The sequence below is a fragment of the Dipodomys ordii genome, unplaced genomic scaffold, assembly GCF_000151885.1.
Source record: "Dipodomys ordii isolate 6190 unplaced genomic scaffold, Dord_2.0 Scaffold197, whole genome shotgun sequence".
NCBI classification, from domain to species: domain Eukaryota; kingdom Metazoa; phylum Chordata; class Mammalia; order Rodentia; family Heteromyidae; genus Dipodomys; species Dipodomys ordii.
Genome location: NW_012267413.1, coordinates 371,917 through 386,987, shown reverse-complemented (window position 1 = coordinate 386,987; position 15,071 = coordinate 371,917). Strand labels below are relative to the sequence as shown.

The 15,071-nt window shown below is 40.0% G+C and overlaps 2 protein-coding genes across 3 annotated transcripts in view; one reads left to right on the top strand and one right to left on the bottom strand.

The window, feature by feature from the left end:
* The first annotated feature begins 308 nt into the window (after positions 1-308).
* Positions 309-15,071, top strand: part of Alg11 (ALG11, alpha-1,2-mannosyltransferase) — a 30,130-nt gene continuing 15,367 nt past the window's right edge. Inside the window, exons 1-4 of one of the 2 annotated variants that reach the window (XM_013034849.1) lie at positions 309-425; positions 3,068-3,298; positions 5,682-6,613; positions 8,956-9,250. In XM_013034849.1, the coding sequence (XP_012890303.1) occupies positions 382-425; positions 3,068-3,298; positions 5,682-6,613; positions 8,956-9,227 (1,479 nt within the window). In that variant the 5' untranslated portion in view covers positions 309-381 and the 3' untranslated portion in view covers positions 9,228-9,250. Of the gene's footprint in view, positions 426-3,067; positions 3,299-5,681; positions 6,614-8,955; positions 9,660-15,071 lie in introns of those variants that run through there. The other variant, XM_013034848.1, reaches the window with a different exon arrangement.
* Nek5 (NIMA-related kinase 5) overlaps positions 11,498-15,071 on the bottom strand; it is a 47,166-nt gene continuing 43,592 nt past the window's right edge. The window contains exon 20 of the mRNA XM_013034815.1: positions 11,498-12,647. Within this exon, the coding sequence (XP_012890269.1) occupies positions 12,440-12,647 (208 nt within the window). The 3' untranslated portion in view covers positions 11,498-12,439. The remainder of the gene's footprint in view (positions 12,648-15,071) is intronic.

The window sequence follows — 15,071 nt, the reverse complement described above, 5'->3', positions numbered from 1 at the left end:
CCAGCCAGAGCGGCCCCATTTGTTCAACAGGAGACCGGTTTGGGGCAAGGGATGGGGGGGTACTCCCGGGGGTGGGGGGGAGTTCACGGTGGGTGGTGGAGAAGGGCTGGAGGGCGGGAGTGCGGGCTGTCCGTCACAGGCCACGCCCCCACTCCACAGCCCAACTCCTACTAAGGGGGCGGGACCCATGCGCGCCGGACGGAAATTTTGTCTACGCCTCGGTAGAGCCTATTGGCTGAAAAGTCATGGGAAGCTGCTGCCAGGGACCAATTGCAAAGTAAAGAGGTCCGTGAGGGCGGGGATAGCACGCCGTTATTTCCTCAGGAGCCAATAGAGAAGAGGAACGGCCGAGAGCTTCCTGAGTTCCGGGGTCGGCTAAAGATGGCGGCTACCACTGGGAGCTGGTGCTTGTGCGAGTTATTGCGGTGAGTAGCCCGGGGCGTGAACTCACAACCTTGACCTGGTTTTTTGGTGGTAATTTTCTTTCGCGTGCAGCTTAAGTTTGCAGGGGAATGGCTTTCCTTGATGTGATTTTAGGAGATTGGGTCAGGCCAAGTGGGAAGATCTTCCTCTCCCTTTGGGGTCTCCTAGATGGGTGGGAGACCGCTAGGTCTTTGACTCAGTTTACCGCAGTTTCCCGCTTGCCCCCCTGCTGGCTAGCGACAGTTCCCAGTTTTGTTTCTGCCTTTTCTTTCTCCTCTTCGCAGTCCATTTTGTCCGTCATAAATTCCTGATCTTCCTTCCCCGTTTCACTCTAGGATGGAGCCACGAGTGTGTTTTTTCCAAGGCTAAGAAGCTAGTTCTTCCTTCTGGACTCGGGGCTTTTTGTTTGTTTGTTTAACTCACCCAAACTACTTTGGTTAATACGTGTCACTTAATTATAACATATATGTTCTGGGTTTCTTGACGATCCACTGCTTTATTTTCTCATTGATGTAAAAGTAGTTATAAAATATTGCCTTCCTTTTTTTAGTTATATATGTAACACAGTTTCTTTTAGGACAGTTACAGCATAGATAAATAAAAGGAAAAGCCACCAAGAATGTTTCCATCTGGTGATAACAGCTGCTAACATTTTGGTGGGAAAACTGACTTTTCTAACCTTTGTTATAAAATTATTGTAAATGCTTTTTCCCACTGAACATACTGAGTATCTTTGATGTTCTAGCTTTCTAACTCTTTTGGTTTCGCCTTGCTTGGTTTAGATTTTGTTGCTGTTGTTGTTGTTTTGAGACAGCCTCCAACTCAGGATCCTTCCCGCTAGTCCCCTTTATATGTCATTATGCTCACCGCTATCTCCTAGGTTCTTTTTTTGTCTAGCATCTACGTATTTTTATTGAGGTTTAAAAAAAATTGTGAGCCGGGCGCTGGTGGCTCACCCCTGTAATCTTTGCTGCTCAGGAGGTTGAGATCTGAGGATCTCGGTTCAAAGGCAGCCAGGGCAGGAAAGTGACACTTATCTCCAGTTAACTACCAGAAAACCGGAAGTGGCACTGTGGCTCAAGTGGTAGAGCACTAGCCTTGAGCTGAAGAGCTGAGGGACAGCGCCCAGGCCCAGAGTTCAAGTCCCACGACCAACAAAAAATTAAAATAAATTGTGGGCCAGTACTGGGACTTAAACTAAGGACCTCAAGTTCATCTTATATTTGGTACTCTACCATCTGAACCCTAACCCCAATTCTGTCTTTTTCTACATAATTGAAGATGACAAGTCTGGCTGGGCTGGCTTCAAATTGTGGTTCTCAAATCTTGGCCTCCTGAGTAGCTAGGATCTAGGCATGAACTTTTACAGATTGAAATTTTATAATTAGAAAATAATTTCCTGAATAACAAGCAAGAATAGTAGTTTCTTATACATATTCAGGTATTTGTTATTTATTTTTATACATTCTACTTCAAATTCAATAATGAATATTCAAATACTCTGAGTAGAAAGGTTTGTTCTCAGTCTTCATGTTATCCCCTGCCATATGGGATATTCCTGATTTAGTGCTCTGTACATTGTATTTGCTATTTTCTAAAGGAGTGACTAACCGCTGGTTACAGTTACTTTTTTTTACATTTTTCTGTTTAAATATAGGTAAACCTAGTGTGGGGAGGGGGGAGGTATGCTAGAAATTGAACTCTTGGCCAGGCACATGTTAGGCATGTCTTTTCTCTATGTTGACATTTACACTGACAGTAAATAAAACTGCCTTAATGTAACACAAGGTAGGGATGCCAAACTATTAGATTCATTATGTCTTTAACCATCTTGCAGCGCTAAAGAAGTTAGAATTAAGAATTTCTGTGGTTAAGGTTGTAATCCCACCTACTGGCAGAGATCAGGAGGATCACAGTCCTAGGTAAACCACAGGCCAAAATAATAGTGGTGGTACTAGTAGTAGTAGTAGTAACAATAATACATATTGTAAATAATAATGATTATAATAAAGCCAAGACCTTATCCAAAAATAACTAAAGCAAAAAACAGCTTAGGGATATAGAGATAGAGGTAGAATACTTGGCTAGCACACATTAAGACCCTGAGTCCAAACCCCTATACAAAAACAAGCAAAACACAACGTTTCTGGAATGGATATTTAAAAATTAACTATCACTGGGCACCATTGGCTCACACCTGTAATACTAGCTACTCAGGAGGCTGAGATATGAGGATCATGATTTGAAGCCAGCCCCAGCAGGGAAATCTATGACTCTTATCTCTACTAAACTACCAAAAATGCCAGAAATAGAGCGGTGGTTCAAGTGCTAGTATTGAGCAAAAACTCTCAGGGAGAGTGCCCAGGCCATGAATTCAAGCCCCCGGACTGTTACATGCACAAGAAAATTAACTATTGTTGGGCTGGATATACAGCCCAGTGGTACAGCTCTTGCCTAACATGTAAGGCCCTGGGTTTGGTCCCAAAGATCACCAAAGAAAAAGAAAGAAAAGTGTAAATAATCTTGCAAACTACAAAAATTGTCTGTGCTACTATATATAAACTAAGTATGTAAACTAGACTTTAACTTATGTTATTTTTTTAATGAGCATTTGAGTGGTTTTGAACTTTCCTTCTTATTCCAGGTTTTTTTATTCATTGTTCCTCCCGGGACTAATTGTATGTGGAGCTTTATGTGTATGTTTAGTACTTGTCCTGTGTGGAATCAGACTGATGCTACAAAGAAAGAAAATGTCATTATCAACCAGCAAAAATGGGAGAAAGCAGCTGGTGATTGCATTTTTTCATCCATATTGCAATGCTGGTGGTGGAGGAGAAAGAGTTTTATGGTGTGCTTTGAGAGCCCTTCAGAAAAAGTAGGTATGCATCTCTTAAGTTCATTTATTATATTATTGCCATTAAAAAAATCATTACCTAGGGGCTGGGAAGTTGGCTCAGTGGTAGAGCACTTGCCTTGCATGCCTGAGGCCCTGGGTTCCATTCCTCAGCACCACATAAGCAAAAAGAAAAAAAAAGCTGGAAGTGGCACTGTGGCTCAAGTGGTAGAGTGCTAGCCTTGAGCTGAAGAGCTGAGGGACAGCACTCAGGCCCAGAGTTCAGGCCCCACAACTGGACCAAAAAAAAAAAAAAAATCATTACCTAGAGTCCCAGGGGCATAACAGATAGGAGAGTGACTCGACAAATGGGAGTACATTAAAATAAAAAGTTTCTGTACAGTTAAGGACATAGCTACTAAACTAGAAAAACAGCAGCTATATGTCAGACAAAGGCCTAATATCCAATATATACAGGGAACTCAAGACACTAACCCCTCCCTAACCTAATAAACCAATCACTAAATAGGTAAGAGAGCTAAGGAAAGCATACTCAGAAGAAGAGGTAAGAATGGCAAAGAAACACATGAGGAAGTGCTCATCATCCCTGTCCATAAAGGTAATGCAACTCAAAACAACCCCGAGATACCATCTTTCCCCAGTTAGACTGGCCAATAGTCTGAATGTGGACAACAAATGTTGCTGTGGAAGTGAGAAAAAGGATCCATACTGTACTGCTGGTGGGAATGCAAACTTACACAAGCACTCTGGAAAACAGTCTGGAGGTTGCTCAAAAAACTAAACATAGACCTTCCCTATAACCCAATCCTACAACTCCCAGGCATCTACCCTGGACATCAAGAGCCAGGCTGTGAAAAGGACACCTGCACATCCATGTTCATTGCCACATTATTCACAATAGCTAAGATAGGGAAACAACCCAGGTGCCCCACGGTAGATGAATGGATCCAAAACAAGTGTGGTACCTATGTACAATAGAATTTTACACGGCCATTAGAAAGGATAAAATAATGTCATTTGCAGAGAAATAGGTGGAACTAGAACAAATCATGTTGAGTGAAGTAAGCCAAGATCAGAGAGACAAATGGCAAATGTTCTCCTTCATATGTGGAAGTTAGATTTAAACGCAATGAGATATGACAAATTATACAGGATTCTAGACACTCACAGTAGGACCAAAAGAAGATAGTCTTAGGAGAAAATCAACAAGTTGTAATACCCAATTACCTCTTTATATGTACATAAAATAATATACATATTGAAACAAACTCCAAAAGATAAGGAAACCAAGGACCTTTTCATTCTCTGATGACTCTATTCTTTACCTCATATAGAATGTATACATGTACATATCTGAGGAAGGTGAGGGGAAGGCACAAAATGAGTGGAAAATGTGAAAAAGTGCAGCAGCAGGCCCACAGACTGCACCAAGCAACCTGTGGGCAGAGATGGGAGGGAATGGGAGAGAATGAGGGAACAAATGATACTATACAAAAGGAAGGAAATGTATTTATTATCTCATAAATGTAAAGGTAACCATGCTGTATAACACCTCTAAAGCAACAATAAAATAATGAAATTATTTTAAAAAATCATTACCTAAATATAGCTCTGATAACTGGTAAGAATCACGTTCTGCTTCTTCATTGCTATTTCTGCTATGTCCTCATGTTGCAAAAAGGTCAAAGAGCCACATTACACCCCTTTAGGAAACTAGGAGGGGTGTTCAATGGGAAAGTGTGCTGAATATGCATAAGACCCTGTATTCAATCCCTAGCACCAAAGAAATAAAGGCAATAATCCCATTAATCTCTTAAGAGTAGCTTCCCCTCCTCCCCCCCTTTTTTTGTCCCCGTAGTAGAGCTTAAACTAAGGTCCTGGCCACTATCTCTTAGATTTTTTTGCTCAACACTGGTACTCTGCCACTTGAGCCATAGCACCACCACTTCCCACTTCTTTGTGGCTAATTAGTGATGAGTCCCAACTCTGGGCACTGTCTTTTAACTTTTCACTCAAGGCTGGTGCTTTATTTGAGCCACAGCTCCATGTCTGACTTTTTGGTGATTAACTGGAGATGAGAGTCTCGCAGACTTTTCCTTCCCTGGCTAGCTTCCGATGCTCAGACCTTGTTGAATAGTTAGGATTACAGGCATGAGCCACCAGCATCCAGCTGGTACACTGTATTGTAGGTTGGATTTCAACATAAAATGTCTCATTTGAAGGACTAACATCCTTGGGCAACAGAAAGGGGAGAGTCAGTACTTCATGTGAAATGATGAGAATCGTTGAAAACATTTTTTAACATAAAATAAGCTTGTTCATGATTATGAGACAACTATCTACAACTGTTTGCTTGATTTTTAACCTAAACTAATGGGATTCTTAACTATCATATTCTATTTAGGTATCCTGAGGCAGTATACATTATTTATACTGGTGATGTTAATGTCACTGGTCAACAGATACTAGAAGGTGCTTTCAGAAGATTTAACATCAGATTAATTCATCCAGTGAAATTTGTGTTCTTAAAGAAACGCTACCTTGTGGAAGATTCACGCTACCCTCACTTCACACTCTTGGGCCAAAGTCTTGGCTCCATTGTCCTTGGCTGGGAGGCGTTGATGCAGTATGTTCCTGATGTTTACATTGATTCCATGGGCTACGCGTTCACATTCCCTCTGTTTAAGTATGTAGGAGGTTGCCGAATTGGAAGTTATGTTCATTACCCCACTATCAGCACTGACATGCTGTCTGTGGTGAAGAATCAAAGTGTTGGCTTTAATAATGCAGCCTTCATTACCAGGAATCCTTTTCTCAGCAAAGTAAAACTCATCTACTACTATTTGTTTGCCTTTCTTTATGGGCTTGTTGGTTCTTGCAGTGATGTGGTCATGGTGAATTCTTCTTGGACCCTAAACCATATTCTTGCACTTTGGAAGGTTGGGCATTGCACTAACATTGTTTATCCACCTTGTGATGTGCAGACATTTCTGGACATTCCCTTAAATGAGAAACAGAAAACCCCAGGACATTTACTGGTTTCCATTGGCCAGTTCAGGCCTGAAAAGGATCACTCTTTGCAGATCAGAGCCTTTGCTAAATTGCTGTGTAAGAAGACAGCTGAGTCACCCTCTCTACTCAAACTCATCCTCATTGGAGGTTGTCGTAACAAAGAAGATGAACTCAGAGTAAACCAACTGAGAAGGCTGTCCGAGGATTTAGGGGTTCAAGAACATGTGGAATTTAAAATAAACATTCCATTTGAGGAATTAAAGAATTATTTGTCTGAAGCAACAATTGGTCTGCACACCATGTGGAATGAGCATTTTGGGATTGGTGAGTTTGTCCTTAACTAGTTTGATATGCAAGACATACTACTTTAGATTTATGATAAGTTAAAAATACTCTGGAAGTGTCTATGACATCCTCATTCTCTTTTCTTAATCCACCAAGTGTGCTTTCTTCATCTCGGACCTTTTAAGACAGTAGTTAAGAATAGTACTTGGGCTGGGTGCTGGTGGCTGATGCTATAATTCTAGCTACTCAGGAGGCTGAGACCTGAGAATCTCGGTTCAAAGCCAGTCTAGGCAGGAAAGTCTGTGAGACTCTTAGCTCCAATATACCGCTCAAAAAACCAGAAGTGGTACTGTAGCTCAAGTGGTGGAGCGCTAGCCTTGAGCTGAAGAGCTGAAGGACCGCGTTCAGCCCCAGCCCCATGCCTGACAAAAAAAAAAAGACTAGTACTTGGACTTGGGTATGGCTTAGTGACAGAGTACTTGGCTAGCATGTACAGCTCCTAGATTCTATTCCCAGAAATATTTGCACATGTACACACACACACGAAATTTATTAACCACCACTTAGTATATGGAGTTTACTAAATTGATATTTTTACAAATATTATCTAGTTTAATATTCTCTAAATCCCTGTTTGATAGGTATTATTGTTATACCCATTTGTCCATATGAAAACCCAAGCACAGAGAGGTCTAGAAACTTCAGTCCAGTCACAAAGGAAGTGGTAGGGTCTGGCTTCTACCGAGGTAACAACTGCTCTTAACTGCTAGGCTTTCTATTTCCATCCACCCACCTCACTTTTTTTTGTTTATTTTAGGGTTCAAACCCACAGTCTTGCACTCACTAGGCAAGTGCTATGCTCTACTACTGAGCTACCCTTAAGCCTTCTCTCCTCATCTAAACTCATCTGTGTACTGGTACAGACTCCTTGCCCCTACCCTAAATCATACTAAAGGAGCAGCTTGGAATCTTTGGATAGGATCCAGTGAGAGGTATTTCAATGGGCTTGCTTAGGGGTGAGCATTTTTATTTGGGCAGTAGAAGCTGACACTGTCTCCAGATCAGCTTTCCACACTATTTCTCTTTTAAATTCTTTGTGAATTTTTGCTCATTATTGAAATGGCCTCACCCCCATCTTTCTTCCAGATCCTATCAGGGTTCAGTTTCAGTCTCTTTACCCTTTATTTGGTCTTGCTATTCAAGCTGCTGTTTCTATTCTAACTTTGGGTTCAGCATACATTTCATTGTAAAGTCAACTGCTGTTTGGTGTCATTTGGTAACATGTATTTTTCAAGTGCCTGTTCTGTGTCTCTCCTCATTATAGGAAAACAGAAGTGGAGCTTCCTATACTAACACTATAATTTCTTATGTCTTAAATTCCTAGTTAATAGTATAATAGTAAGTCCAAAAGTACAAAGAATCATTGGTCCAGCTCTCTGCTTAGAGTCTGTCTTCTGACATTTACTGGTACTCACTCTGGACCAGGGACTCAAGGAGGCTGGGAAGATGGCTGAGGTGGGAGTTGCTCTTCGTTCTTTCCCTTCAGAAGCTGCCCATCCTTCTGGTGGTCACACCTTGCTGGACATGAGCCAATGCTGTGTAAGGAAGGTGAAGTGTTCCAGGAATAGTCACACAAGACAGACTTGTGACCCTCAAGCTGGGTCCCAAACAATAATTAAAAGTTGGCCAGCAAGTGAGAGAATAGCACAAGTGTGACTAAAGGAGCATCAATAACTACATTCAAGCGACTTTGTTCACAGAGCAAGAGCCTGAAGGGGACGGTTAAGAAAACCAGTGCCAGTGAGAGCCATGTCAACCAGTGGGAAAGAATGAAAGGATATTTTTGGTTTTTTGTGCCTAACTGGGGCTTGGACTTAGAACCTGGGCATTGTCCCAAGACTGGTACTCTACCACTTAAACCATAGCTCCACATCCAGCTTTGGATAGGTAATTAGAGAAGAGTCTCAAGGACATTTCTGCCTAGCTGGCACTGCACCATGGTCCTCAGATCTCAGGTTGCTGAATAGCTAGGATTACAGGCATGGTTGTCTGTCATGGGTCTTGAATTCTGGGTCTGAACACTATCCCTCAGCTCTTCAGCTCAAGGCTAGTACTCTACCACTTGAGCTACAGCACCACTTTCTGGTTTTCTGAGTGGTTTATTGGAGCTAAGAGTTTCATGGACTTTCCTGCCTGGGCTGGCTTTGAACCCCAATCCTCAGATCTCAGCCTCCTGAGTAGCAAGGACTAGAGGCATCAGCCACCAGCACCTGGCCTGGAATGATTTTAAGCAGTTCATTTTACAGCTTTCTGTTTCCTAGGAATGTAGTATGGAGAGTCCAAGCTTTTGAAGGTTTCTGCTCATTTTTTTTCTTTCTCAGGAGTTGTGGAGTGTATGGCAGCTGGCACAATTATCCTTGCACACAACTCAGGGGGTCCAAAGCTGGACATCGTTATTCCTCATGAAGGAGATATAACTGGATTTCTGGCTGAGACCGAAGATGGCTATGCTGAGACTATGGCTCATATTCTCTCCCTGTCTGCAGAAAAGAGACTCCAGATCAGAAAAAATGCTCGTGCATCTGTAAGCAGATTTTCGGACCAAGAGTTTGAAGTGACATTCCTGTCATCTGTGGAGAAATTATTTAAATAATCCTAGATCTGTATATATTAAAGGTATTTTATATTAAATAGTTGGGTTTGTAGGTGTAGCTCACAGTTAAAGCACATACTCCATATGGGTGAGGGCCTGGGTTCAATCCCCAGCACCAAAACTTAAAATGGTTAATTACCCCTTCATATGTAAATACTTTTCTATACTTATTTCTGTTATAATCAAGTCAGTCTGAACAGTGTTCTCAGCAGTATGTGTTTAGAAAAAGTATTTTATTGAGAAAAGGCCAAATTACCTAAATGGAAAACGCACTCTTACATATCCTAATATAACAATTTAGATTAATATGTGGTCTTCGGTTTTACAAAATGCAGAACTGAAAGAAAAACATTAACAACTGAATTTGGTATAATCCATATTTTTATGTTCTGTTTTTGAAATCACTCAACAGGAAAAATTCTCTTTATTTGATCACTTGTTTGTTTTATTGTATTTTATTGTTTTATTTGAGTATTAGGAATCAAACCCAAGACCTTACACAGGCAGAGGACAAGCTCTACCTCTTAGCTGAAATTTTCCTTTTAGAATAGAAGGAAATGTTAAAGTAAAAAGGGAGGATAGATAAAAAGTAACTAGCACTTTAGGATTATTCTGACATTTTGAAACACAAATCTTTTTGGATCAGGGAGTTGTTAGGGATTGTACTCCAGGCTTGTTCATACTAGGCAAATATTCTTCTAGTGAGCTATATCCCTAACCCCAAAATTTCTGGTACATTTAATTCGTGGGTCACCTGTTTCAATGTACCTAATGGTTTTCTTAAAAACAACTTTGTAGATGTATCTAATTCTGTTCCCAAGGCACATATGTAAGAGGTGGAATGGGCTGATTACTTCATGAATATGTATAGGCATGTTGAGGTTAAGATGCCATAATTAAAAGTTGCCTGGTTATCACAGCACATTTGGATGGGTCTCCCACATCCATAACAGCTCCAACCCAAGTAAGCAAGCTAATTTACTCAAGAGAACATCAAGAAAGTTGTTTTCTGGCTTAATTATGAGATAAAGAGAACTAGCCTCACATTTTATATAAACAAAACCATGCATTGTTAGATGGTGAGCTAGCCTTTGAAAGGAGCGCTCGATGGCTTGACGCAAGTATAAGGTCCTGAGTTCAAACCCTAGGATCTCAGAAAGAAATGAGTACTGGACTGAGTCAGCAGCATCCACTTCATTCGTTACAAACATCTGATTTTCTGAAATTAAAGCTGCTCCTTAATCTTTTTGAATCTTTTCACATGAGCTGGAGATGTTAATGCTTACCCTTATTGAATTTTAGAGTGGTAATACTGAGATGGAGAATGTAAAATTACTTTGAAAATTCCAAACATTAGAGTAAATGCCTCTGATATCGTCTTTACTAATGATTATATGTGTATGCAGATCTTAACAGCTTTCAGCATTTTCTACAGATACCCTTGTTCAGTGAATTGACACTCCCTTCATCAGTCTGATTTATACCTGAGTTATGGGTGGACTCCTTCAGTGTTACAAAGTTCTTTAATGACAGCATCCGGATTATGAAGTGGTGTTTTGACTCTGGGCCCACTGCTCTTTCTTATTCTATGGCTAGTCTTTAAGGTCAGATCCATGCTATAGCCCACTCAGCCTACAACATCTACACAAAGAAAACTATGTAACTAAAGAGGAAGAAATTGAAATGAACAAGTAGAAGATATAGTGAAAGAAGATTCCTTAAAACACATTAAAGGTTCATTTTTTAATTTTTTTCCAAAAAATTGACTCATGGATCATAAATATAAGATACGATTTGCATATATGTTCATTTCCAGTGTTCTTAATGTGGTACTTACTTGTATTTTAGTTTGTTTACTGAATTACTGGTACTATGAAAAATGTCAAAACAGTATGTCAATTACTGTCTGAGAACATCTGGGTGACTATTGATTTTGCTAAGTTCACATTCCCTGTGTAGTTAAAGTTACACTTTAACTGTAAAGTACATGTTACGTGGTCTTTGTACAATAATCTTCCTACAGTCTCCCAATTCTTCTAGTGTAGTTCCACATGCTGAGAAATGTGGAGGGAATGGGGTACTGGTACTGGGGGTTGTATTCAGGGCCTTGTGCACCTGCTTGGCTTTTTTGCTGCACTTCTAGCTTTTTTCCTGGTTAATTGGAGATAAATGTTATACGGCCTTTTCTGACCAGAATGGCTTTGAGCAGCAATCCTCAGAGCTCAGCCTCCCAAGTAGCTAGGATTACAGGCATGAGCCTCTAGCACTTCTTTAATATTTAAAGAAGAAAGAAAATGCATAAAGAGGAAAGGAAATCTTTATCTTGTTTGTGGTGCCTAAGTATTGGTTGTTAGATTTTGTAGACTTTCTTAAAAATTATTTATGCTTTGGGGTGTGGCTCTGGATTAGACTGAAGGCCTTATGCTTGCTAAGCATACATTCTATCCCTCGCTACCTCCCCTGTCCTTTTACTCTTTATTTTTTAATAATTTCCAAGGTATTTTTACAAGATCATCTTATAGGCAAAATTATGAAATAAAGACAAGTGTTAGTATCAGTGCTTTCAGAATGTTGGTGTTTAATTATTTAAATAAACCCTAGTATCCAAGACTTTGATATGAATGAATAAATGAGAATGTGTCTATGCTAAATCCGTCAGTGAGTGCAGGAAAGTTACTTCTGTTACTTCTACACTAGAAGTTATTGTAAGTTTCTAGGTGCTTTTGGTCTCTGTGGTTTACGTGTCCTCTCTCACTGCTCCTGGGCTAACTCTCTTTCCCTACCCTAAAATCTAAAGCCATCCTTCTAAAGGGAGTTCTATTATCTGACTTGAAAGAAAAATCAAGTCCTAGAGACGATCACTGAAAAACTCTTACAAATAAATGATTTGTTTTTACTTATACCTAAACAGGTACTATAGGGAATAGGTACTTCTTATTCTTAATAAGAAAAGATAGGTAGGATCTGGGTGCAGTGTGCATGCCTATAATCCCAGCTCTCTGGAGGTAGAGATAGAAGGATCCCAAGTCGAGGCCAGCCTAAGCTAATAGTGAATTCTAGTCTACCCTGAGTAACATAGTGAGGCCCTGTCTTAAAAGCAAAGAATCAAAGAAACAAAACAAAATGCCTAAAAGTTCACTGAACCCAATACTATTAAAAAAAAAAAAGAGAAGAAAAATTCCAGTAATCACACTTGTATGTTTTGATTGTTCTTAGTTATCATCAGTAAAACAAACTGGGTCAATCGATAGACTATTAACCACTTCTAAGGCTTCATTTGATTCTTCTTTTTCTCCTGACTTTTCAGCATCTTTAGAGAAGATGGAAGCCTCTTCCTTTTCTTCTTCTTTGAAAGAAGCAAGATTTTCTAGGGATTCTACTACTTCATTTCTCAATTCATCTTCAGATTCTTCAAAATTTCTGAAACAGCAGCAAAACAGTGTTACATTATGAAATCATTAATATGAAAACTTGTTTCCTTTTTCATTCCTTTTTCATTGCATTTTACCAGGTGTTTGTGGCTCATTCCTGTAATCCTAGCTATTCAGGAGTCTGAGATCTGAGATCACAGCTCAAAACCAGCTCTGGCAGGAAAGTACATGAGGTGTGTGTCTGTGTCTGTGTCTGTGTGTGTGTATATACCTGCTGGCCAAGATAGTATCTCTGAGCCTCCTGTGCTCAAGCCTAGTGCTCTTACAACTTGAGCCATAGCTCTTCTTCTGGCTTTTTGATGCTTAATTAGAGATAAGTGTCTCAGAATATTCTGCCTGGGCTGGGTTTGAACCTCTATCCTCAGATCTCAACCTTCTGAGTCTCTAGGATTACAGACACAAGCCACTGCCTCATGGCTCTGTGAGACTTTTATCTCGAAGTAGAGGTGTGGTGCAAATGGTAGAGCACCAGATGTGAACAGAAAAGGCCAGTGGACAGCACAAGGTCCTGAGTTCAAACCCTCAATATTGGCACATATACCAAAATTGCATACTCAAGTAATAAATTATTTATTAACCGTCTGGCTTTTCTATACACTTATCAACCAATGTTGGGAAAAACATTTCTCTGTTTAGTTGGACTCATGTTTCAACCTTTAAGTATCACTATCCATTTATACTCAATAAGAGCAAAGAGAAACCCAGGCACCAGTGGCTCACATTGATAATCCCAGCTACTGAGGAAGCTGAGATCTGAGGATCACAATTCGAAGCCAGTGTGAGCAGTGACGTCCATAAGACTTACCTCCAGTTAACCTCCAAAAAATCAGCAGTGGAGCTTACTTTTAAAGTAGTGTTGTGCCAACCTTGAGCAAAAAAGAAAAAGCTCAGGGAAGCCCCCTGATCCTCTTCAAACCCCAATATTGGCGTGCGCGCGCACACGGGCACACACACACACACACACACACAGAAAGAAAAAGAAAACACTAGCACATGCATTTATATTTAATGTATAATCTTTCGTAATGACAAATGACTTTTTTGGCTTGTGTATATATTATGCTTTTTATATCTTAAGTGTCTATATTTTCTATCAAAAAGTTTTCTGAAACAGAAAGCTAAGTGAATGCTCTATATCCCTTTGCCCTTTAACTGTTTGAATTAAGTAAATTTAGATAAAGAATACTATAGTCTTCATAGTTAAGTTATATTATCTGAAAGGTTTTTGTTTGTTTTGCTTTGTTTTTTGATAGTCCTGAGCTTAAACTCAGGCCTTGAACACTGTCCCTGAGCTTTCTCAGCTCAAAGCTAGTGCTCTACCACTTGATCCACAGCCAGCTTTTTGGTGATTAATTGGGGATCAGAGTTTCACACACTTTTCTGCCTGGACCATCTTCAAACAGTGATCCTTAGATCTCAACTTTCTGAGTAGCTAGGATTACAGGTGTGAGCCACCTGTGACCAGCTTATCTGAAGTTTTTAATGGCCTAATTCAATTATTTACTGCATTTGCTATCTCTCATGGTAGACTCTGGCGTTCTTTTTTGTTTTACCTTTTTTTAATTTTTCTCAGTATGAACTCAGGACCTCACACTGTTGCTCAGCTTTCTTGTTCATGGCTGGTGCTCAGCTACTTGAATCATATGTCTACTCCAGAATTTTTGCTGGCTAATTGGAGATAAGAGTGTCTCAAATTTGTCCACCCTGAGCTGACTTTGAACCTCTGATCTCAGGCTCTCAAGTAGCTAGCATGAAGCACCAGTGCCTAGCTGTTTTGCTTTGTTTTAAGGCGGTCTGAACTGGGTAGAACTAGTTTTTAAATTTCCAATTGTGAGCTCATTTTCAGTAGAGTGTTAGCAGAAAAAAAAATCCAATGCTTATAACTCCAGGGTGTTTCGTATTAGTTCTTCTAGCTATCCCAGGAGTATTATTTTCTTTCAATGCAAATTTTAATGATAATTTCTCAAAGTAAGTATATTCAGACCACCTAAGTATTACAATTCAATCTCCAAACCTAAGTGAAGTCAAATCCATGGTTATAAATTTCCTAGGAAGAATTTTTCTCCCAGAGATTTGAGCCAGAACAGACAATCCACATTACTGGAACTTTTCTAGACACCCTCATTCTTCAGGGGTTCCAGCCACCATGAATGGAGGGAGGATACAAAGACTTACTAAGGTGTATAGGAGGCATGCAAGAAGAGAAAGGGAACTAAAACAAAAATTTACTTTCCAGGAGAGCAAAACCTCTAACTAAAATTACAAGACACATGAAAAATTTTAAGAGTAAAATAAATGGACACAATTTTATTTTTCAGTGCTGGTGATAAAACTCGGGGCTTTCTGCATGCCTGCAAGTGCTCTGCCACTAAGGCATAAGCACGATCATAACAACTATCAATGCATAATCATT